The sequence below is a fragment of the Bactrocera tryoni genome, chromosome 1, assembly GCF_016617805.1.
Source record: "Bactrocera tryoni isolate S06 chromosome 1, CSIRO_BtryS06_freeze2, whole genome shotgun sequence".
In the NCBI taxonomy this organism is placed as follows: Eukaryota; Metazoa; Arthropoda; class Insecta; order Diptera; family Tephritidae; genus Bactrocera; species Bactrocera tryoni.
Genome location: NC_052499.1, coordinates 32,379,576 through 32,405,052, shown reverse-complemented (window position 1 = coordinate 32,405,052; position 25,477 = coordinate 32,379,576). Strand labels below are relative to the sequence as shown.

General features: G+C 33.8%; 3 protein-coding genes across 5 annotated transcripts; 1 reads left to right on the top strand and 2 right to left on the bottom strand.

Annotated features, from left to right (window-relative positions):
- Window positions 1–1,290: 1,290 nt before the first annotated feature.
- LOC120782523 (probable cytochrome P450 313a4) lies at window positions 1,291–3,627 on the bottom strand. The gene is made up of 7 exons (XM_040114832.1): window positions 3,442–3,627; window positions 3,182–3,367; window positions 2,742–2,814; window positions 2,512–2,638; window positions 2,103–2,246; window positions 1,600–2,026; window positions 1,291–1,538 (listed from the first exon to the last, which is right to left on the bottom strand). Exons 1-7 carry the CDS (start codon window positions 3,623–3,625, stop codon window positions 1,375–1,377), a joined length of 1,305 nt encoding a protein of 434 aa, XP_039970766.1. The 5' UTR covers window positions 3,626–3,627; the 3' UTR covers window positions 1,291–1,374.
- A 7,960-nt stretch (window positions 3,628–11,587) lies between these two features.
- Window positions 11,588–16,113, top strand: LOC120766441 (probable cytochrome P450 313a4). The gene is made up of 8 exons (XM_040091949.1): window positions 11,588–11,780; window positions 11,855–12,058; window positions 12,162–12,347; window positions 14,396–14,465; window positions 15,024–15,138; window positions 15,192–15,377; window positions 15,446–15,866; window positions 15,932–16,113. Exons 1-8 carry the CDS (start codon window positions 11,588–11,590, stop codon window positions 16,111–16,113), a joined length of 1,557 nt encoding a protein of 518 aa, XP_039947883.1.
- A 462-nt stretch (window positions 16,114–16,575) lies between these two features.
- LOC120766330 (probable cytochrome P450 313a4) lies at window positions 16,576–23,566 on the bottom strand. 3 transcript variants are annotated; one of them, XM_040091753.1, is made up of 9 exons: window positions 23,070–23,565; window positions 21,783–21,980; window positions 21,545–21,727; window positions 21,409–21,484; window positions 21,215–21,341; window positions 18,591–18,746; window positions 18,104–18,530; window positions 17,602–17,776; window positions 16,576–17,524 (listed from the first exon to the last, which is right to left on the bottom strand). In XM_040091753.1, exons 1-9 carry the CDS (start codon window positions 23,218–23,220, stop codon window positions 17,515–17,517), a joined length of 1,503 nt encoding a protein of 500 aa, XP_039947687.1. In that variant the 5' UTR covers window positions 23,221–23,565; the 3' UTR covers window positions 16,576–17,514. The 3 variants fall into 3 exon arrangements, with proteins under 3 accessions (XP_039947687.1, XP_039947689.1, XP_039947688.1); XM_040091755.1 differs by lacking the exons at window positions 16,576–17,524; window positions 17,602–17,776 and adding an exon at window positions 17,837–18,053 and having other exon boundaries at window positions 23,070–23,566; XM_040091754.1 differs by lacking the exons at window positions 16,576–17,524; window positions 17,602–17,776 and adding an exon at window positions 17,837–18,031.
- Between the last annotated feature and the right edge of the window lie 1,911 nt (window positions 23,567–25,477).

The window sequence follows — 25,477 nt, the reverse complement described above, 5'->3', positions numbered from 1 at the left end:
TAAAGTCACACAGATAAGGTCCAATCAGTTTGTAGACTCTAGAGGTGTTTCCTCCTCAACTTTAGTATGCTCTAACCATCAGCCGCTACATCACCTTACGTTAGTCGCCGCATCCTTTCGTAGAATTTTCGGGCTGTACCCCTTTTGGCCAGCTTCTTAAGCTCTTCAAGTGTGGTATATGTATGGGGCATTAATTCAACCAAAGAAATGAAATTTTATAATACATATTGAACAGGTTTTATGCAGCACGTTCACTTAAGGTAGCGACTCCAATCCTAAAACGCGTTTTTCTCAGAATGGTGTTTTTCAAACTAAAAAGAAGAGTTTGAAGATATCATTTGAAGCTTTTATTTTTATTTTTTGAAATCTTCTTATTTTTTTACGAAAAACTGTCGAAAAAAGTGCCAAATTCGATACTTTTTGTTCATCACGGATACGGAATAGAGCCAACAAAATGTTTGAAGATATTATGTATATGCGAATAAAGTAAAGTATTGAATCGTTTTTACTCATCATCTCAAAGGTTGACCATTTTTTCGATAAAAAAATATATAGCGCTGAGGTCTTATGTAATATGGGAAGTAGTACACTTTCGCCCATTTTCAAACTGGAGCATAAGGATTGCATTACACCCCTTTTTTAAATCAAATTGGTCGAGGAGTTGCTGAAATATGCAACTCCACCTAAAAGAGAGCGATGCAGCATAACCATTTTCCCAAAAGTTTGTTTGATATTTCTTTGGTACTTTGTAAGATGTGTATGTATTTAGTGGTGTGCCATTATGGTCCATTTTTGGCAACTGCAGTACTAACATCTTTAGAATGCCAATAAACACGCGCACCAAGTTTCATCAAGATATCTAAGTTTTTCTATTGTCATCCCGATAATTATGAAATATGTTACTCTTTATCTAACTTGATTAATTTTAGGAGTTACAAACAACCGTTAGTTGAACAAAACGACTACACTCTGTGCAATGACTTCGATGAGGTGCGTCGTCCATTCTTATGACAGTTGAGTCAATACTCGGATTTTTAGCACACGACGAAATTGTTTGGAAATGTTTATGACAGCTACAAAAACAACTAAGTGTCGAAAAGAACGTGAAATTTGTCAATTAGTTTCATATAGCATTGCGATCGCTCAATTCTTTGAATTTTTTGAGGTCTATTAATATTCTTAAATTAATTTAAATAAAATAACAATATTTATAGAAATTTGATTCAACAGAACTTATTTAGGATTTATTTTAACTCAAATGATATTTTTTATGCAAAGTGACACCGTAAATTTAATTATAGTACGCACATATATTAATTCCATTATTATTACACGTTTTTACTTGTACATACATATTTAGGTTACGTAAGCGAATTACATCTGTCGTTTATGAATTCTGATCAGTGGCGCCTGCTTAAGATTTAATGTTATGTTTTCGACAAAATGTAAATTATTGTACTGAAAGTCGGTAGTGAATCTGAAATTTCTTACAAGTTTAGACACGGCAATTTTTAGCGACAGCAATGCATATTTAGACCCTAAAAAGAAACATTTTAATTACATCCATTCAATTAATAATGAATCTACTGAAGTTCTTACCAATACAATTCCGTATACCTTTCGTAAAGGGTATATATGCGTAGGGATGTTTGCTGTCTATATTTGATGGCAAAAAGTTTTCAGGATTAAAGAGGTGAGCTTCCGGTCCCCAAATATCTTCTCTGCGTTGCATATTAAATATATCTATTAGAACTTGAATCCCCTTTGGCAGAACGACGCCATTGCTTAGTTTCGTGTCTGAAAGTAGCTGTCTTCCCACTACTGGGACAGTAGCCATTACACGCATCGTTTCGTCAATCACCATGCTAACATAGGAAAGTTTTTGTATGTCCGAATAATTCATTTCGAAAGACCCGCTTTCAGGCCACAATGATGAGACTTCTTCAAAAGCTCGCTCCTGGCATTGAGGGTGCATTGCCAACAGAATTAAAATGTGCTTTAAAGTGGTTGCTGTCGTTTCAAACGCCTGCAGATTAATAAACAATATTTATTAAAATATTCAACCTATGTAAATACATAAATAACTTTTATGTCAACCATACCCCGAAAACTATGACAATTGATTCATCTTCAACATTTTTACGTGAAAATCTTCCTTGTTGAAGTAAGTCAATAGCTCGATTTATAAAAATATTGCCATCAAGCTTCAACTGATCCGGCAAAGTTTTCGTGCGTTCCGTAATAAGCTAAATTAAAAACATCGCATCATTTATTTATGTATTGTATATGCAATTTTATAAATGGTACGCATGTAATTAATTACCATATACATACATATGTACGAAAAGGGAGCTAACGTGCGAAAACTAGTTTTCTGGGAAAAGCTGTTAAAAATAATCGTCAGTTTCTCGTTATCTCATTAATTTTTCTCCTTTTTTTTTGACACCTAAGCCCCCTTTCCGTAGACCAGGTCACATATAGATAAATACTCGTTTGAGTCGATGTACTTACATTGCCTATGAATTTGCGAATAACCGTTTTAGACCTTTTATATTGCTCGTAGTCTCCTAAAATCCAAATCATCGCTTTCATGCTTAACCACGACAATGTACCCATTTCGGTAATTGTCTCTTGAACGCTTAAAAACCATACAAATAACGTAATAATATAGGTACACATGAACATATTTATACCATACATATGTTGATTCTGTGGTTATTACTTATGTTGTTCATACTTACTATGGAAAAGATTGCAATAAAGACTCATCCACAGCTGAGCCATGAAGTCTTAAATTTTGACCCATTGTAGTTTCTGAAAAATAATTAAACTCTAAGATTTTATTTATTTTACAAACATTTTTTATTGTTGTTCTGATAACGAATTTATTCATAAAAGTTTTGACTAATCTCCTGTTTTTTGTTTGATCAACTATCGTCTAATTAGAAATAAAATTAATTCTTAATCCTTAAATTTTCAAAATAAAACTTACATTATAAATATATCTGATCTTTTTATTGGTGTGATATTTGAAAATAAATAATATTTTTTATGTGATTAATACCGCTTCTTTTTAAATAAATATATTATATATTCATTTATTGACTCTCTTTTGTCTCTTTAATATTACGGCTTTGTTTGCGAAATGCTTGAATAAATGTCGACTTAAATAAATACTTACGGGTGGCGATTTTTAAGGTAAATTTTTGCAGTATCGGTACCAAATCCACTCCATCAACATCTGTTATGGTTTTAAAAACTTCCATTAAGTGATCAACCTCTTTATTAAAGAATGGTATAAAATTAAGCAATATTTTATGCCCAAAAGCCGGATTTAATAATTTTCTATGATAACTCCATTCAGGCTCTTTGTTTATATAATTATAAAAGTATTTAAATTTAAATCAACCAAGTAAATATATTGAAAGTAATACGTATTACCGTCTATCGTAAACAAGCCTGGTCCAGTTGCATCCTCTACTCCCTTATACACAAAACTCTTATTGACACAATTTGGCGAAGTTAATATGTCCTTAGCTATTTGAGGCTCGCTCACGACTGCTATGGGAAATGGACCGATCCAAGATAAGAACAGACCGCCATATTCCGCCTCCTTCTCTTTCATTGAATTTAATATTTCTGAAACGAAAATTACATTAGAACTAATTATAGCAATTCTGTTCTTTATACGTAAGTAAATACATAGTTATTATCAAATTAATAAGAAGAAAATATACATACATAGTATATATATATCATAATATATAATAATAATAAAGTATACAACAATAACAAAAAAGTAAAGTACCAGTAAAATGTGTAGTTATAACTAAGTTCGGGTATCACCGAATACCTCATCCTCTCCCAATTTTCAAGCATCAAATCTTTGTACATACTTTCACATATTGACAAACCTTCATACCAAAAGATGTTGCGTAGAAGTTCAAAATGTATCATTTGAAAAAAAACGAAAGGATTACATTTAAATTTGGTATATTATTAATTTATATTGTAGTCCGTAGATTCAATTACTCTCACTGTTACATTTTGCTGTTTGTCTCAAATATATAAATATATTGGCTTTATTGAGAAAAATGCAACCAAATTTCGGATGTCATTATGTTGGGGATATAAGATTTCGAGCATTTTAGAGTGCTAAATCCAAAATCAAACATTTTATGGTTAAGAAATCAATTTAATTTAAATTAAAATATCACAGATTTTGACAGGTTTCTATATCGCGTATTATGAGGCAGTTATATTTATTTATCATTCAGCCGAGTTAATTTTCCGATATTTGTATTTCACTATTTTGTGCTGATATTGACATTTACTGAATTTTTAGTTTTCTTTTAATAAATTTAAATATTATTGAGTGACAATTACCATCTCTTTGTTTAATTTGTAAAGCGTTTCCCAGGAGGGGATATCCAATCCGGCCAGGCAATTCAAATATCAGTTTATAATATTTCCTACGAGACCATAGGATCATACAAAACGAAATTATAAAAGAACTGAAGACAAAATTCAGTATGAACATTTTTAAAGTTTCACTACGGCAAAAGTAGGCAGATATATTCCAGTGTGAGCTTTTGACTAGCTGAATGGAAACTAAATGAAATTACTTAGTTACTAAAATATTCGCCTTAAGTCCAAATTTTAAAGATAAAGTATGTATGGATATGGCAACGATTATAGAAAAATTGTTAGGCATAAAAGTAGTTCACATAAACATATTACCCTATTTGGCATATGAACTTCAAACCTACACATTTTATACAATATTAATATTAAAAAAATTTAGAAAGGTTGAGAGTCGTAAAATTTAATTTCCCCCGAATTTCACCTTTTGGCCTCACATATGAGCACCTCGAAAATAAATAAGCATAAACATAGCAATGTTGCTTTTGAAAACGAGTGAGATAATATAATACTTTCTTAGAAATATAAACATCATAATAAAATAACCTAGATGGAGCTTTTTAGTTATTTGTCTTTCAAGAACAAATAAAACAAGAGATTCCAATGACCAGGTCCTTCTCCACCTGGTCTTTCCATACAGCAGGACGGGAATAATGAGTGACTTATAGAATTTGGTCTTTGTTCGTCGAAAGTTAAGAAGGTCTGGAGAAGGCAGAACTAACGGCGCGGATTTTGAAGGCAATGATAATACAATATATCACCGGCGTACGCCAGCAGCCGTACACTCTTATAGAAGATTTTACCTTCTCGATTAAGATCTGCAGCTCGAATTAGTTTCTCCAGCAGGAGATTGAAGAAGTCGCACGATAGGAAGTCGCCTTGTCTGAAACCTCATTTAGTATCGAACGGCTCGGAGAGGTCTCTCCCGATCCTTTCGGTGGTTTTTCGTATTGTTCAACGTCAGTTTACACAGCCGTCGTAGTGGGAGGGATACCAAATTCAGGCAAAGCTGCATAAAGTCAGCTCCATCGTCATCGATTGGATAATCGGATTCTCCATCTCCGGGTGTTATGCTTTCACTGCAATTGTAGAACGCTCAGAGGTGATCTAGTTCTCTAAGTGATCTACAGGCTGGAGAAGTACTCCCTCCATAATTTCAGTACGATCTGGGCATCAGTTACTAGATCACCTCTGAGCGTTCTACAAGAGTATGCTGCGGTCTTGAAACCTACTGTTAATCGCCGCATCTTTTCGTTGAATTTTCGAGCATTCCCCCTGTCGTACTCACGCATTTCGACCTCTCTTTTTTTGTCTGCAAATGCGTCTCGCTTCCCTCTTCAACTCTCGGTATCTATCCCATCCCGCACCGTCCGCAATGGGACTCCTGTTTGAAGAAATATGAATGAATAATTGCCTCAGCCCATGGAACACACCAAGCAGTGCCTTTTTGAAGATGTAACGGCGTCTCAATAATGGTTTGTGGATTGTCTTAACTTCAAATGCGACAATTTTTTTTAGGGGGCTGTCGCCACGGGCGCAACGTCTTGGGGGCGGCAAAACGATCTTCGCTGTTTTCTAATATTCAGGAAAATACTTTAACAAATTTTTTTACAAAATTTATTATAAAAGATAAAGAGTTGTACACTCACAATGTAATAATCTGAATAACATTGAAAAATATTAATTTTTACTCGAATACTCTTCAGTCTTTGAATTTGTCTTATATCTTTCTTAAAAATAGTGATAGAACTTAAAGATGCACTTTTCTAGCTTTGTCTAGCGACGTGTCACTCTCACAGTTACCCTATGATTTGTTTGTAACAAATACTTTTATTTCTCCAATTTTCGAAAATGGTATTTAAATACTACAATTCGGGCAAAAATTTCTGTAAATTGTGTTAAAAGTGTACAATATGTAGGGCGAAAATGGGGTTTTTCTATGGCTTTTAATAAGATGTCTTGTAAATTTACTATCAATTTCCTCAAAAACCGTATTGTGAGAATTTTGGAACTTCAGAATTTGCGTGGCTTCTAGTTTCTAAATTTTATGTATATACTTAATATCGAAGATATTTTGTAAAAATTCACTTTTGTTCGAACCACCTCATGAAACTTGTAGGTAGGTTGATAAAGGGGGGCGGCAGAACATCCTTGGCCCCGGGCGCCCGAAGTTGTAGCTACGCCACTGAATAAAGTACCAGCTGTCAAAAAGGCAAAGTCCGAAAAACTGTTATCATCATGTAGGAAGGATTAAATAATTACTAAAACTGTTATATCGGGCCTTTTTGACGAAAATTTCGGCTTTCAAACCTTGAGATTAGGAATGTTCAGAAATTAGTTAAAAAGGTCATAGAGATCATTATCAAGGCAAGCGGAGCAGATGCGACGTTCACAGTGCAATTGTGTGAACACTTTTCGGAAGTTTAAGGAATTATTAACAGAGACATTAAGAAGTCAAAAACTTGAGAATATAGGTGCTACAAAGGAAGTGACTGAAAGTCCTGAAAGAAAAAGTATTAAATAGTAGAGAAACAAATACTAATAAAGATATTTTTCTGCTCGAAAAGTGTCATTCGAACTCCAAAAGGTGTAAGAGTGCAGCGCTGCTTCGATGTTCCAGATGAGCACTGACGAATTTTCAGATGAAATGGAGCCGCAAGCGAATATACATATACATTGATAAAAACAACCGGAAATTGCAATCAAACTCCCCAGGAAAATGATATATATAAAAAAGTGTATTTTGCTAAGTTGGTAGGACTGTCCTTAATTAGTATGCCAAATAATAGCGCGATCTGTCAACTAGTTTGTTTACAGCAGCTGCTTACAATGGATAAAAATATCAAACAAAGTATTGTCTCAAATCTTGTATTTCTTACCAAATTTCGTCTGCGGAATTGTTGCGAGTGTTGGAAAAAGCTAACGGTGATTCAAAAACATAAGTCTACGAGTTGTACAAAGCCTTCAAAGACGATTAAGAGAGCGTTTAAGACATGCCTCGTTCTGGACGTCCTTCGATCTCTTCAACTGATGAAAATACTAAAAAAGGAAGGGATATGGTGCTTGAAAATTGTCAGGCAAGTGTTAGAGAGATAGCAAGTGAGCTCGACATCTATCGTGAGTCCGTTCAAATGATTTTGGTGGATATTTTGGGTAAGAAACGCGTTCTTGTTCGACTCGTCACGATAAAGCTGAATTTTTTTAAAAAATAGTACGATTGTGACCGAATTCAAACCCAAAAACGCTGTGAATACCATTGATCAACCACCTTATTCACCAGATTTTGCTCCGTGTGAATTCTTTATGGTCCCCAAATTGAGATTTCCACTCCGTGGAATCCGTTTTCAGACGTTCAAAGAGATAAAACAAAATTCGCTGAAGAAGCTGAGGGCCGTCCCAAAAAGTGCTTATGAAAAGTGTTTCGGGGACTGGAAAATCGTTTGCATAAGTGTATTACATATGGTGGGACTTCTGAATTATTAAATATTTTGCGTTTTATTTACAATTTCTGGATACTTTTTCGTTACAATGTATATACAGATTACTCAAAGATAAACTAACTTACATCTAATGACAACGATGATATTACCATCGATAGTATTAAATATATTATACAAAGTTGTACACAACAATATAGAATTGATATTCGACAACGGTAGATATTTGTAATAAAAAATAAAATGTGTATTTAGTATGTGGTTTAGTTCAAATTGTGAGCACATCATTATATTGTCATTGAACAAAGGATTTGTATTTTTTTACTTTTGCAACATTTTGCTGCAGAGTGTAATAGTAATAGTCACCTAACAGTTGTTTGTATCACCTAAAACTAATCGAGTTACATATAGGGTTATATACATAAAATGATCAGATTGAAGAGACGATTTCAAATTCAGATGACTGTCTATCTGTCCGTGCAGGCTGTAACCTAATTAAAAAATTGAGATATCTCAATGAAACTTGGTACACATGTTTCTCGGCATCGTAAGTCGATTGGTATTGCAGATGGACGTAATTGGTCCACTGCAACGCCCATAAAACGTCATTAAGCGAAAAACTACAAAATGCTATAACTAAGCACCAAATTAACATAGGAGATCGCAGTAAGAAGAAGCACCCTCTAATCGGTTTAATCCACTCAAATTACAAAAACCAAATTCGCTCAAGATAAATCCCTTAAGCACCCCTACCGGCATTGTAAAAATAGATGAAATCGGTAGATAACCCCGTCAACTCCCCTTAAAACGGTACTGTTGACAAGTAAGGAAGAGCAAAGTTGTGGTGCAACCGAACATTTTATAGTCTTACCAGAGGATCCACAAATTATTAATATATATAATATATAAGGTACAGAGGCGTTTTTGGGGGGTGGTAAATGAACATTTACTTGAAACATGAAGATTATTATATTAGTCTTTATACAGTTTAATATTATGGTGAAAAAATTTCTAATTGACCTTCTAATATCAAATCCTACTAAATTTAAAAAACACTATAAATCGAAGACTTGCGGTGACATACTTTATTGCAATGTAGTCAGTGCGTGCATTGAATAGAAAAATTTCACAAAACAAAATGCTGTGGGCCAAGTTTTAAGAATCTTTCGAGGACTTCTTCTGCAGTGACTTCAATGACATGATGCGTGTGCAGCAACGCCAGGCCGATAAATCTATGTTGAAGCAAGTTGGTCCTCAGCGATGTTTTCAATGGCCGAAGTGTCGAAAAACAGCGTTCAGAGCTCCCTTTCGTTACAGGAAGTGTGCAGAATATCCGAAGAAAACTATGAATTATGGGGTATAGGTCGTAGTTCTTCAACATTTCCAAAGCATTAGTCGGTAACTTGTTGTCTTTTGACTCTTGCTCCGATGGCACTGCTGTGATCAAACGTCGCGATAAGTTCTTGTTACCCAAGAGGCCTTTGAAGCCATCTATCCAGCAGTCAATAAGATTTTCCATTTCCTTGGTTGTCAAAGCACATACTTTTTGTGGAAGCAGCAAACTCAGTTGAAATACAGCCAATACTTCTCTAGAAAAGCGCGTCTTCAAATCTTCGCCGATTGTAACTAACAGAGAATGTACACTGAACTTCTTCGCAAGTTATCACGCAGAAATTTTTGCGATATGTTTGTCGGCTGCAGATTCTTGGTTTTTCTTCATCAACTTTCAGGTCTGCCGCCATTTTTTTCTTGTCTGAATAAATGGATCGAAAATGTTCCTAATACTATGTTTGAACCGACATTGAAAACATTTTGAAAACACATTTGTATGTTGTGGAAACTAAGTCGTTCGGATCGACAATGTGTGTTTTCGATGAGTTTTCACTGACAACTATCAATAGCGGCATTCTCTTGCTCTTGCAAGATTGCACGATGACACAAAATGCAAAAATCCGATACCGAAATATGCAAGGCCAAGAGAGCACCCATTGCAGAATCTAGTGATATATGACGGCACGAAAATAAACATGGGTTTTGGTCTGACATATTTTACAGCCATTGCAAATAATTTTCTGCGTGTGTTTGTTGTTGTGCAGTTGCACCAAGAGGAAAATTCTGCAATTTCTGCACCGTGCAAGGTTTTGCAAGAGCAAGAGAATCCCCCTAATATGAGAATATCAAGCGACAGCTGTTTTTGTATATGGAATGTAAACAAATATCATGTGACAATTTAGGGCCGGCAAAATGTGTCTTCCAAAAACATCGATTAAACTAGAGCAGGTAGCGATTATAATGAGTGGAATGTAAGTTTTCAAGTAGTTTTCACCGAAAACTGTGTTTTCGTTTGACAGATTTTACATGGACGAAAACACAAGTTTTCGTGCGAAAACCAGTTTTTCCCTCGAAAACATGTTTTCGTTGTCGGTCCGAACATAGTATTAGAGATAGAATATCACATAAGCAAAAAATCCCGATTTTGAATTAAAATTTGCTGTTTTCCCGCTGTTTCCTTTTTTTTCAGTTACTAATTCTTGTTCAATTTGTAAATTCTGTCATATCTTTGCATTATACATACTATATGATATTCAAATGGAGACAGTCTTTTATTTTGTTTCAGAAATATAATGGCAAATTTCTGGATTATATTTCTGTTACTTTATATTATTTCAGAGTAGTAAAATTTTTAATAAGCCATTTAGCCCCTGAGGGGAATGAAATGTCCCCCATTTCCCCCCGTGAATCCATCACTGATATATACATAATATATATATAACTCGTACACTGACCGACGTATTCCACTTAAGGTTAGTTAGAAAAATTAAAATCATTATAAATATGTAGTATAGATAGTTGGTTTGATACTACTGACCAAATTTTATCTATTTTTGCCAATACTACATACTATTAACATGCCACTACTAATAAAATGTTCCCTCAGATTCATTAAGATACCTCACATACAATCACTTATCAAATGGAGTAAAGTCAGCCGGATATTATATGCCGTATGGGGACTAGGTCAAACTTTCGCCCAATTTTATCCGCCTTAGGCACGAAGATAAGTATGTATATTGTTATGAGTAAAACATGCTCTCTCATTTTCATTGAGATAACTCACATGTTGGCTGATATATGCGACCACCCAGAAGTTCGAAAATCTTTGTATTATGTATGTATATGAGGGCTAAGAGAAGTATTGGCCGGACTCATTACCTTTTTGATATTCAGACATATTATTATCAGAAATAGATTTTCTCAAAGTATCTGAAATAAATCTCATATAATACTAATACATTGATCGATATAAAAGTCAAATATAGGATATATTGGGCCTCCTTCATATGCTGTTCACGGTCCCTAGTCTGGTGTCCGTGGAAAAGCCGCGTGGAACCACCAAGTCCAAAATACAGTAGTGAACAGAACTATTGGCACAACAAGATATTTTAACTTTAGCACTTTGCCACTTATAAAATAAGTTTTGAACACCAAAAACAATGTTTATTACATTATTTCGTAAATTTGTCTAAGGTTGAATGAACGGCTTACAAAATGTCATTGTACGTGTGTGCTCACCACTGGTGTAATGCACTCAAGCACATGCACTTTACACACTTACTCATCAATCAGAACCTCGTGGATTCGAACAAGTATAAAAGCTTTTGTTTTAAATAATATATGCAGATAATAATTGAACTGTTAGTGAGACGTTAAGGATTTTGTTTTTCGAAATGCAAGTGAAGGAGAATGTTGTTAGTTTCCAAGGATTCAAAATTTTATTATATCTTTGTGGTATATTGTGTTTAATATTGATTTATGTGAAATATTTTAAGAGAAATCGTTATTATATCATAACTTCGCAATTACCAACAGTAAGAGGTTTTCCGTTTTTGGGAATCGCATATAAATTAATTCCAATGAAAAGTAAGGAATTCGTTGATGGTTCATATGTACAAGTATATTGCAAAAATCGAAACTGGTTCTTTTATTCAAAATAGAGTTTCTATACATTCTGGAATCGTACTTCATTAAGTTTAAGAGTTGGAATTATTTCGCCTGGATTGGGCCTCAACCGTTTCTTGTTACCGTGGATCTAGATATGATAAAAGAAATACTCACTTCAAATAGATTTATAAATAAATCTGCAACGATGTATTCAGCCATCGATAATGCAATTCCAAAGGGACTTATTACTAGCCCAGGTTTTAATGAATATACATACATATATATATACACTTATCAAACTATATATATGTACATATAAGCCTTAAGTCATTTAAATGTATCCTCCATCATGTTCCGTAGGGGAGAAATGGAAGCACAATCGAAAGCTCATGAACTCAACATTCACTCACAAAACCATCATTAAATTTATACCAATATTCAAGGATGGTGCTCAGGCCTTGGTGGAGAGGCTGAATAATAATGTCGGAAACGGAGAATGTGAAGTATTCGAAATAATAAAGCGAACATTTTTAGATATGGCTATGGGTAAGCTTAATTTAATGTTTAGTAACACGTGGATGAATAAGTCCCGGGACTAAATAAGAAAAACAAATTTTTTTGGCAAAACTCGACTTTATTCATCAACATAGTCTCCTTCAACAGCAACACAATCAGTCCAGCGCTTCTCTAACATTTCAATACCTTCCTTATAGAACGATTTATCTTTGGCCTCGAAATAAGCGTTCGTTTCGGCGAAGACTTCCTCGTGGGAGTTGAATCTCTTTCCTTGGAGCATTTTTTTAAGGTCTGCAAACAGGTAGTAGTCGCTGGGCGCAAGATCCAGTGAATATGGTGGGAGCGGAAGCAATTCCAAGCCGAATTCATGCAATTTCGCCATTGTAGCGAGCGACTTGTGACACGGCGCATTGATCCACCGTGAGCAAACGTGGCACCCACTTTGACAACAGCTTCCTCATAGACAAATGTTCATGCAAAATAGTGTACACACTGCGGTATGATATCTTTAAGGTGTCAGCTATTTCACGCAATTTCAATTTACGGTTTTCAAAAACGATTTGGTGGACTTTTTTGATGGTTTCCGTTATGATTGCCTCATTTGGCCGACCAGAGCGTTCTGCATCTTCAGTGTCTGTACGACCACGTTATTGCAACAATGAAAAATTAAAGCAATAGATTTAAGAAAGGCTTATGACTGGCATACTTTAGAGAAGATTTGTCCCCATAAATTGATCAAATAATTAGATTGCAGGGTTTGTTCTGCGTCGATATAGCGCTGCCAGTGCGATTTCCAAGCATTGAAGGCGTCACGGAAGGCATTCTCCGGAATAGCCTTGAGAGCCGAGTATCCCCACTGTCGTCTCAAAATGCTTGCCTTTCATCAGCCTGGCCTTAGTTAGGTAGCTGTTCATGTCTTGTCGGACCCGATTGACCCTTCCTTTGAGTCTCTTGAGGACTTCCACGTAAAACTTGGCGTTTACAGTTTATCCAGGAGGAACAAATTCATGATGGACGATGCCTTTGATGTCAAAAAATACAATGAGCATCGTTTTCACTTTGGATTTGCTCATTCTTCCGGTCTTCCTCAGCGACCTCTTCCCGACCTTCAAAACACACCACTTCTTGCTTCTTCTCTATATAGAATATGGGTAAGCCTGCTTGATCATATCAAATGTGTCAGTTGCAGATTTACTGAGTTTCACACAGAATTTAATTGCGTACCTCTGCTCTAAGGAACGCTGCATTTTCGGCTTGCACCACTTACAGAAACGCGCCGCGTGAAAATGTTTGTCCTGACTCTCCAGGTGCTCGGGGACAACTGACCAGCCGCTCGTTCTTTAGCTAGGAGCGCCCTCTACCGAATCCAGTTGGTGAGCGCACGCTTAGAAGTACAGTCGCGGCGGAAGAAAATCAGTCCTATAACTTTCCGGACAAACCCTGTATAACAATATTGCTATACATATATTGACAGTTATTTGGAAATTATCACATCGTACATAATGATGTTTTTGTAAGGCCCAGCAGTGCCGTTACCAGAATAAATACAGTAGTCGAAATAATCCGAAAACTTAATTCTGCATACCCAATTTATTCATCTCCATTAAATTTACCACAATCAGCGCACTCAATTAGGAAAGAAAAATTCATGTTAAATAGAAAGGAAGCAACATTGATGTCAATTCATAACATTTTTCATTGTTTATTTAACTTTTGAGGTAGTATAATAACAGAGAGTATCCTATATAAGCTTATGCTTAATGGAGATAATTAAGACTTTTTATGAAAATAAAATTATTATGACACTGCAATTAAAATGGATATCGATGCTTCCATGGCAAAAAACTTCAAATAAAGGAAACATCTGCACTAGTATCAAAATAAAAAAATTGGACTCTCATACATTAGTTATGATAGTATAGATAAATATACTAAAAATCGGAAATCATAAAATTGTTGGTATTATGTAAATCTTGAATGTCTAGTGAAATTGCTAAACGGCGACTACATAAGTATTCGATGCCAAACATTTTAATTTCAATTTGTTTGCAAGTTTTTCCTGTATATTTTTTTTTCAGAAACTACAATGGGGGTTGGCCTTTATAAGGGAAACGATAATCACAACGAAATGATTCGCGGATTTAATTAGTAAGTAAATCAAAACGTTATTTTCGGAATAAATCAATATTTCATATTTAACGCATCAGGAATAAATAATTTCACTACTTAATTAAGACGGTATATCAACTTCCTTTAGTGTATTTGATTTCATATGAAACGTTTACATATCTCATCTCATTGCTTCTCAAACCCCTTTACGCATCATTTTGGTTTCATCGAGTTTAAGGTTCAGTGACAATTTATACTTGTGTAGAACTTGGGTTCATAAGCTCATAATACAGCACAACCTTCTGATCAAATGAAGAGCTTTACTCTGGCGTCATGGTTATTTGGCCTTACCATTTGCCTCAGTTGATTGACCAAGTTTCACAAATTAATTTTTGCGTTTAGAGCTGTCGTAATGAATCCATTCCGACAAGGACAATGGCTTTCTAAAGCATGATCCGAATATTGAAATAATTAATGAGAATAATAATTAATGATAATCAAATTACGCCATCTCTCACGAATATAGTTAACGACCCAATATTTCAACAACTTGCAGTCAAATACGTATGTGTAGTAAATTATGTAATATTTTTAAAGCATGTTGGAACAAGTCGCTAATGGAGCTATGTTTAGCACATTAAAGGTCGGATTTTTAACTTACACACCCAGATACTATAAAACGAAGCAACTTATAAAGGACTATATAGAAACGGTAATATATTAACAAAAATAAATAAGTCATAGTATATGAAAAATTTATTTCAGTTAATTGAAGATAAGCGAAAGGCAAATGATGGGACTATTGACAGCAAAAATATGAACGTAACGTCGGAGGAGGTAGATATAAAAAAGGATGCTGATATTTTTATAAATCGTGCCCTCAACTTTCAAGATCAAAGCTTATTTCAACATGCCGACGTATTAAACGAAACCCAAACTGTTATTGCTGGGGTAATTTTTTAGATATATTTATTCTTTTATATACGTATATATGTATACGCTTCGATATTCAATTTTAGTCATTCGACACCGTTTCAACACAAATTTACTCAATTCTTATAATGCTTGCCATGCACCCAAACATTCAACAAAGACTCTTCGAAGAAACGGAAGAAATAATTTCTGTCGAAAATATGTCTATTGAATACGAACAACTCAAACAATTTTCTTACATGGACCTTGTAATTAAAGAAACCCTTCGACTTATGCCATCAATACCCATTATAGGTCGGGAAGCTGTGAAGGATGTTACATTAAACGGTATCAATGTTCCTAAAGGCCTGCAAGTAATGATACCAATTTTCATACTGCACAGGCGCACAGATTTATGGGGTCCTTTGGCACATTCATTTAACCCAGACAATTTTCTACCAGAAAACAATTGCAAACGTCACCCTTGGGCATACATTCCATTCTCTAAAGGTTCACGAAATTGTATTGGTAAATTTTCCGTTCCGCTTTTTTTGTAAAAGAAAAGATTTTTTAACTTGCATTCTATTTTTCAGGTTGGCATTATGCTGAAGTGGTTTTGCGTGTTATGCTTTTAAGTTTGATTCGTAATTTCAAATTCACTACTTCATTCCGGTACGAAGATCTTATTTTTTCTGATCATATTAGTTTGAGGTATGTTGAAGAACCCAAACTACAGATATGCCGAAGAAATGAATTTTTGGAAAGAATTAATTGAAAATAAGCGTAGAAGCGAATATTTTTTTTTTTTATTTAATTGGAATTTAAAATTATGTATTTTTATCTGTATGAGCCTTTGTGTATTTGAGAATATTATATTTAAAGTATTTAAGAAACTAATATTATTTTAAAAATAAAAATAGTTCAAAATCAGATGTGACTATATGTATACACTTTTTTTAGCGACGTTCGACGTCTAACAGCAATTTGATTCTGTCGCAAGTTTGTGAAAAGCAGTGCTTCTCCACCAGTTTTCTCGACACAGAAAACCCAATAAAGTTAATTTTGATTATAGGTAAATATAACGTTTCGTATTCACTGCATAATCATAGAATCGTTTACGATTGTGCGGCATATAAAAGGGGTCCAAAATTAACGAAAGATTGGCACTAAATAGAAAACACAGTTTTTAGTCTAACAGTTATAATTTTTTTATCGAATCAAAAATTACATAATATAGGTTTACTTAAGGAATAACACATTGGGAAAATGGCCTCCATGGCTTTCCAAACACATACGAGAAACGTGATGGTCATAAAAGTTTATTTTAGCTGAATGTTAAACTTGTGTAGATTTAGGTGGATGTACATATATTCCAATGTCAGATGATAACAAAACTGTGAACATTAAAAATCCAATCTAATGAACCGATTCATGATCGCACTGTCTATAGGGGTTCTTATAAGTCGTATCCTGAGCGAATATGGTCCTTTTTCCTGGAACGGTTTGAGAGACATGTACCTTACACCTTGCTACTGCCAAAGTTACAGTTCTAGATCTTAATTAAGAGCTTAGTTTCAGCACTTTATAGGTTTTCTTTTAATTGCGTTTTGTGGACGTAGCAGTGGTCCGATTACGCCTATCTACAAACTCCAACTTTTTTCCAAGGAACATCATTACGATATCTCAATTCTTACTCAAGTTATAGTTTGCGCGAACGGAGAGACAGACAGTCAATCGAATTTCAACTCGCCTAATTATCCTGATAATTTTTATATACGTAACCCTACATACAAGTACATACTTATATCTGACTCGATTAGTTTTAGTTGATACATACAACCATAAGGTGATCAAAACTATTATACTCTATAGCAAATGTTGCAGGGTATAAAAATATAACACGCATATGGAACAATTAAAATATAAATGAGAAAGGCATAACCTTTTTTAATACATTACATGTATTTTATTAACAATATATAAAAGAGGCCATGGCAAACTCCCTATAAAAATATAAGATAAAGAAAAATTTATGTAAGGCCAACACAAAGGCTAGGCAACATGCACACATTTTTACGATATTTGAATCTCCTATAGATGGATATTTGACCATTCAAACCATTAGCCGATTGTCTCTCCACTAAGAAGCTGAAATACATTATTACATCCAAAATTATCATTTTTCACTGTTGGGAATAAATAGTTATTATTATATTTCATTTCCGATACTGATAAATTAATTATTATAAATTTAATACATTACTATTTAAGTATATTTTTATTTCTTTCATATATTCGAAGAAGAGGTGTTTCCTTTAGCTTAATGGTAATGTCTTCTACAAAGTGTAAATTCTGGTATTCGAATGTAGTAGAAAACCGATAATTCAATATAAGTCTAGCAATAGTTACTTTCATTGATAAAAGAGCATATCTCCAACCTGAAAAAATTGGTAACATTTTAAGGACAGCAATTACAAAAATGACATTCAAGATTCATATACATATGTAAGTGACAACTTTCTTTTATTAATTTTATTGAATAATAAAGTTTTCGAACACCATTTAGTTCATGCAATTTGCGAGAACAATGTTTGCGGCAGTTTCCGAAGCTTTGACCTTGCTTTCTTCTTCCCTTTTTTGCCAAAAGCTTTGAATTGGTCAACCTAAAGATTCACATCATTCGATTCACAGTTCTAACAAATCGATTTTAGTTATCTGAATCATATTAATAGTATCAACAATATTCTAAAGTAATTGAAACTTACCAATGCAGTTCCGAATTCCCTTCGTAAATGGTATGAATGCATAAGGGTGTTTACCGTCCAAGTTTGATGGTAAAAAGTTATCCGGATTAAAAATATGTGCTTCGTGACCCCAAATATCCGTACGGCGATGCATATTGAAAATATCAATTGCTACTTGCAGTCCCTTGGGAATTACAACATCATTACTTAGACGAACTTCTTGTTCGGTTTGCCTTGCCACCAATGGCACTGGCGCCATCACCCGCATCGTTTCGTTAATCACCATATCCAAGTAAATCATCAGTTGTGTGTCGCTGTAGGTGATTTCATTATCGTCTTTACTGGAATATATGGAACAGACTTCATCAAAAACTTTATCCTGATACTGTGGAAACATTGCTAGCAACATCAGTATGTACATGAGGGTGTTTGAAGTAGTTTCGAAAGCCTATGAAATACTCATAATTAAATTGTGCTGTTAAAATAATAAATAAATTAAAATATTCACCCCAAACACAATCACATTACATTCATCTTCAACGTTCTGCCAATCGAAATGCCCTTTTTGAGCCAAATTGAGAGCGCGATGTATAAAAATATTTTGGTCTAATGCCCTTTTGTTCTCCGATAATTCTGGCTCGTACATGGTCTTTTGTTTTATTAACTGTGCGTAAAACGGAAAATATACAAACGTATAAATATGTGAGTGAAATACATATATACAAATGTATAAACCATATGTAAACATATGTATGTATATGTATATCATACATACATAATTACTTAAGAAAAGAGGATTTCTTCTCCTGATAATGGTTAACACTTGTTTCGAAAATACGTGAAACCGGGTTAATAGTTTCTCTAACCACAATATACTTAATATCAAGATTTTCGAACGTCCGGTTGGATTTATACCGGACATACGAGTATCGATCAATATGTAAGAAAACTTGGGAAAATTAAGTCAACGTATAACAATGAATATACTACAGTGAACAGCCGAAAATGTGGGAAGTCGGTCCCTATTTATAATAATTTTCGTCATTCTAACGTCAGAATATGAGTTATTTATTATATTTGCTTAAAAACGTGTTTTTGAGTGTACTTGAGTAATGGCAAAAGTTAATACAATTAGCACAGATCTTTCTCTATGCGACATAGTGATTTCCAAACATTTTCACTTTCCGTCTGAGTTTAAGCTGTTTAAGCATCATATCGCTTAGTGCTGAATAGTAATTGGTCTAGTCCTTGCTCTTAACCTCATATTCCTTAAATAATGACTTCCAATTATGTGCTAGGTTTTTTTCCTATTATAACTAATATATTACATACTGCCCGTGTATAGTATATCTCATTTGACCAATTGGTTTGATTTTAATATATGTAAATATTGTAGACACGAAATGGAAGGAAACTTAGTAAGCCTAAGAGCTATAATATTAGTTAATAAGGTAAAATCAAGTTTGTAATCCTTTCAGGCTTTCGTCAAATAATGAATAATGTCTTATATTTTTTTCACATTGCGAGGTTATAAAATAGTTTTGCCCGAACTTAGCCCTCCTTTACTTGGTTTATATTCTGTAACATCGTTAAAAGTGTACAAAGCATAACCACTTTATTGCTTCGAATCTTTATCATCCAATTTTAGTGATTTTTAAATTTTTCAAAAAGTTAGTATATGCCAGTTAAATAATTTATGATTACATTAGAGAATATCTATGAATATTTTATAATAAATTCTCCAGTTAGTACTTATGTATATTCTCCCTTATATATTTATAAATTTTAAAATATCTTAGAAATTGTAGCCGTAAATCTTAATAGACATAGACATCGATAATTCATATGAAAACATTCTTTGTGTCTAATTATAGATTTTCTCCTTTTCTTTCATCGCGTGTTGTATTTCTCTTTTCGAAGTTGCTTTTCGATGCTCTCTAATATGAAAACTAAAAATCAGTACTCAAAAAGGTTTGATTTCAGTTTTCGCCTGCTCTATTCATTAATATTCTTTGATTACACTTAAATTAAATTAAGCCAATCTTATAATTTAAAATAAATAATAATTACAACAAGTAAGGAAGGGCTAAGTTCGGGTGTCACCGAACATTTTATACTCTCGCATGATAAAGTGATAATTGAGATCTCATTATACGTCATTTACATATTTTTCAAATACCGTATTTGTGTAAAGTTTTATTCCGCTATCATCATTGACCTCTAATGTATATACTGTATTATACAGAAGAGGCATCGATGGAATTCTAAAATAGCTGTTATATTGGAAGAAGGCGTGGTTGTGAACCGATTTCACCTATATTTCGTACATGTCATCAGGGTGTTCAGAAAATATTATATACCGAATTGCATTGAAATCGGTCGAGTAGTTCCTGAGATATGGTTTTTGGTCCATAGGTGGGCGAGGCCACGCCCATTTTCAATTTTAAAAAAAAACCTGGGTGCAGCGTCCTTCTGCCATTTCTTCCGTAAAATTTAGTGTTTCTGACGTTTTTTGTTAGTCCGTTAACGCACTTTTAGTGATTTTCAACATAACCTTTGTATGGGAGGTGGGCGTGGTTATTATCCGATTTCTTCCATTTTTGAACTGTATATGGAAATACTTGAAGAAAACGACTCTGTAGAGTTTGGTTGACATAGCTATAGTATTTTCCGAGATATGTACAAAAAACTTAGTAGGGGGCGGGACCACGCCCACTTTTCCAAAAAAATTGCGGCAAAATATGCCCCTCCCTAATGCGATCCTTTGTGAAAAAATTTCACTTTAATATCTTTATTTATGGCTCAGTTATGACACTTTATAGGTTTTCGGTTTCCGCCATTTTGTGGGCGTGGCGGTGGGACGATTTTGCCCATCTTCGAACTTAACCTTCTTATGGAGCCAAGGAATACGTGTACCAAGTTTCATCATGATATCTCAATTTTTACTCAAGTTACAGCTTGCACGGACGGACAGACAGACATCCGGATTTCGACTCTACTCGTCACCCTGATCACTTTGGTATATAACCCTATATCTGACTCTTTTAGTTTTAGGACTTACAAACAACCGTTATGTGAACAAAACTATAATACTCTCCTTAGCAACATTGTTGCGAGAGTATAAAAACTTACATTGCGAATATATGTACGAATTTTCGATTTTGCCTCTTTATAGGAGTCTCTATTCTTCCAGAAATAGTTGAATGCCTTGAAATTCAGCCAGGGTGAAAAACACATCTGGGTCATGGAATCCTGAACACTAGAATATTTAACTTGACAATTATTAAATATTTGTTAGCTTGTTAAGCATATTTAATTAATTCTACCATTTATAACAGCTTAATAATCCTTCGGAAAAATTATTTATGTCGTCGGAGGGAATTTTGTCGCCCATTGTCGTTTCTAGAGTTCATCATAAAGTTACACAACAATAATTCCAATTAAAAAGCGTTTTGAACTTACGTGCTGCAATCTTCAATGTAAAGTTTTGGAAAACTTTTGTCAAATTGACTTCTTCCGTTAAAAACATTTCAAATGTTTTTATGAGTTTATTCACTTCTTGATTAAATATGGGCATTAAATTCAGAAGAACCTTGTGCCCGAATGCAGGATTTAAAAGACGTCTGTGCAAATTCCACTTTGGATCTACGAAATATTGTTCAAACAGTTTTATAGATGTCTAAATTTGTGATGTATTTACTTGGTAAACTAAACAGCCCTCTTCCAGCGCCATCATCCAAAGCGCTATAGATGAAGCTTTTGTTAACGCAGTGGGGAGAAGTTAAAATATCTTGCGCTATTTGGGGATCGCCAACAACCAAAAAGGGATATGGTCCGAGCCAAGAAAAGAAAGTTTGTCCAAACTTTTGTTCTTCTTCTTTAAATGCTGATAAAATATCTGGAAATTATTTGTTTCATAAAAGCATATGATTACAAAATATTTTTAAAATACTGATATATTGAGCAATTCATTTTTGAAAATATTCAGCAAATATTCTCAAAACTGTTCTTACTTATTACATATATGGCATAAAAGTATTATAGTATCCGTCTCTTTGAATGAATAATATTATATGCAGTATAACTGTTAAAATGCATTCTTACACATACATATGTATGTTAGTGAAATTAATCAAGAAGGAAACAAAAATTTCTAAAATAAATCCACAATTTCCACTGTCCCAATGGCGAATATCTCTCATTCTATCGATGGACTTTATACCGTACATATTGAATGGGGGAGATATGTCATGTATTTACATATAAAAATATGTATACATATGTATTTAAATAGGCGATGTGTTTTTACAAGGATTTAATTTCAAATCTTAACCATCTGTATTCTTATACCCTTAGTAACATAATATTTTCATGATATGTAATAGTTTATTAAAATTATATTTAATGTAAAACTTAGCCATATCAACATCTGGACAGATCTTCTACTTAAGTATATAAAGATGTAAATCATTATATATTTATTTAGTTTATTTCTATTGTTGTAATTATATATTTCAGATCTTGCGTATTAGTCTACGTTGATTTTGTGCCGAGTCTCTGCTAAACTGTATGAAATAAAAAATAAAGTGTTATAAGAGTTTGCTAAATTAAAGATGAAGTATTTCAACAGGAAAATATATCTAAAACCATTAATTTATATTCACAGAAGATATTAAATAAAAATTCATTGGAGATGTTAGTTGCTTTATTAGGAGTTTAACTCTTTTCAAGAGGGATCTCAAGGACTTGATAATTTCTCGGCTATTTACATTTATTCAATAAAGTTTCACAGAATTCTAACAAATAACCGAAGCTTTTACAATTTTACTGTATTTAAAAACTAATACAAGTTTTGGCTCTGGATAACGAATTTCACACTTCATTCTTAATTTTTTTTGTAATTTTCACTTATTTCTTAAATTTGCATTTTTTTGTTACTCCCGCAACACAGGTTTTTTGATAAAATATACGTGAAAAGAAAAATTACCTTCTCTCCTCATTAACCGATGGGCCATGCCCACAATGGGGTAGCCCAACGGCCCAGATATTTTCCATATTAATTTATAAAATGCTCTACGACTCCATAACACATGGATCCAAAGTAACAATAGTGTTCCCGTTAAATAATAGAGTATCATAGTTTATAAATAAATTATAATTTGTTATAACTTTCTTAGCTGAATCAAAACTCACGCAAGTCGCGATGTGACAATTACGAAGCCCGTCAACACTTTGTGTGCGAATATCGTACGAAGAAATTAATTTGTTTAATTTATATGAGATAAGGTAAAATTCGAGACTCTCGAAAATATTTGGAGGAGTGGGAGAACACTCTACAGTACTAACTCGATATTTTGAGCGTTCGCTTTTTGTGTCTAATATTCCTTTTCAATCATCGGGGATAGTCTCTACATACTACTTGAACTTTTCAAATTCGGCATTTCCGTATTAATTTCTTTATTTTTTTAAATACCATATGCTTTTTACTCGTTACAACATACATATTGCTTGGAATATTTCGTTTATTTTATTGTTTGAAAATTTTATAATATTTTAAATATCTAGCACTTAAAAAGTAGTAGCGGTTACTTCATTACAATTAAGCAATTTTTAATTCATATTTATGGGCATGAGTTTTGTATAAGTGTGCATGCCTATGTAGATATAGTATGACGTTGTCCACCGATGCGGTATAAAGAAATACTATGTACACACGAAAGTATATGTATGTATGTACTTATGTACTATGAAAACGAGTGTTCCGTGATAAATTTCAATGTAAGGCTCGAAGTAATTAAAAACAATAGCTAGTTAGTTCGACAAATTCGAACTTCAGAGAATAATTGGCACTGCTACATTGCATACAAATACCAGTAATTAAGTACTGACGATACTTCCTCTAAAAAGTAAACATTCCATTATAAGAATTAGGAATTATAAAAGAAATAAACGAATCGATTGCGCTATCTTTGTTTCTCATCGCTTTCCGTTATGAAATTAAATTTTCCCTCCTTATATTGTTGTGCGAAAATTTGTATACCTTGAACCATAGATCTATGCCTTGAACAAAGTATAATAAGTTTGCCATGACCCCGCATCTCGACAGGCTAAAAGTGGCCATACACGACACAAATGTGCGTTCGATCGGTATGTATGCGATTGCGGTTTACTCGTGTATGGGCTTGTGCGCATACCGATCCATGTTCGCGAAAATGTTTGATTTTTACGATCGGTGTGCACACATGTGTGTCGTGTATGGCGCTGTGTGCACACAAAATCTCATTTCTCTCGTGTCGCCGAACAGTGAAGATCACGGACGAACAATGGCAACTGTTAAGGGGGGAGCCTACTTTAGAGGCTTAAAAAAATCGATTCTTTTGAGAATTCTTTTGGGAGGGAAAGAAATAATTTCTAGGCTTTATAGCTATATATTTGAACATCTTTCACAATTTTTTTGGATACGAAATCTTTTATATTCTGCCTTTGGGAAGCAATTGCCCGATGCATCTCGCATGTGCATTTGTCGGATGGTGGGCAGGATGCAGCTCGCAATTTATATCGGAAACAAAAAATTCAAAGAGATTCATATTTTTTAATATTTTATCTTCTAGTTAAACTAAGAAAATTCCAAAAAGAACGTTTTCGCTATTTGTCCAAGCGCTCATATATCTGCTAGACGCTCGGTCACTATTTCCCTTCTAGCTTCGATAATATTTCGAATTCCCATCTATAACTTTGGGGACATATTCTTATATAATTTTTAAAGAGATTTAAGCAAAAACAAAAACCGGTTGTTTGAAGCTTCTAAAGCAGGCCTTTATAAAGATTTCGTATCAGAATTTATTGATCTTATAAAAAATTAATTGGCAATTTGGCAAACGAAAAGTGATAAATATACAAATAAAGTTGAGAAAAATAAAAGTCGGAATAACTTATTAACGAAATACAAAGAAATAAATAAAAGTGCTGCATTAGAAATAAATTCCAAGAAATGTTCCGCTTACCTGTTGCACATGTTCACTGTGTGAAGAACGAACGCAAAATGGATTTGTATGTCGTGTATGGCGAAACGATTTTATACAGATCGGACGCACATGTGTGTCGTTGCATACTAACTGCCAAATCTATTGCTATTGCCGTTGCCAAATCTGTATGTGGGCATTTGTTATCATAACATAATAGGCGGATTCTGTTGCTCTTGCAAGATTGCACGATGACACAAAATGCAAAAACCCTATACCGAAATGTTCAAGGTCAAGAGAGCACCCATTGCAGAATCTAGTGATACATATGTTAGTATATAAACGGCTGATTTGGTCAATTTATTGAGAATGGCACCTGTGAATTGGCGCACCTGATACATTCTTTTTTAACAAAAGAAAGAAACATATCTTA

Coding starts and splice junctions, on each gene's coding strand:
- LOC120766441 (XM_040091949.1), top strand. CDS start 11,588: ATGCAAGTGAAGGAGAATGTTGTTAGTTTCCAAGGATTCAAAATTTTA. Junction 15,139..15,191: donor TAAAGGACTATATAGAAACG/GTAATATATTAA, acceptor AATTTATTTCAG/TTAATTGAAGATAAGCGAAA. Junction 15,378..15,445: donor CCCAAACTGTTATTGCTGGG/GTAATTTTTTAG, acceptor ATTCAATTTTAG/TCATTCGACACCGTTTCAAC.
- LOC120782523 (XM_040114832.1), bottom strand. CDS start 3,625: ATGAAAGAGAAGGAGGCGGAATATGGCGGTCTGTTCTTATCTTGGATC. Junction 3,368..3,441: donor AGGCTTGTTTACGATAGACG/GTAATACGTATT, acceptor ATATAAACAAAG/AGCCTGAATGGAGTTATCAT. Junction 1,539..1,599: donor AGGTATACGGAATTGTATTG/GTAAGAACTTCA, acceptor GTTTCTTTTTAG/GGTCTAAATATGCATTGCTG.
- LOC120766330 (XM_040091753.1), bottom strand. CDS start 23,220: ATGATACTCTATTATTTAACGGGAACACTATTGTTACTTTGGATCCAT. Junction 21,485..21,544: donor TACATTGAAGATTGCAGCAC/GTAAGTTCAAAA, acceptor GATGAACTCTAG/AAACGACAATGGGCGACAAA. Junction 18,531..18,590: donor GTAATGTGATTGTGTTTGGG/GTGAATATTTTA, acceptor AGTATTTCATAG/GCTTTCGAAACTACTTCAAA.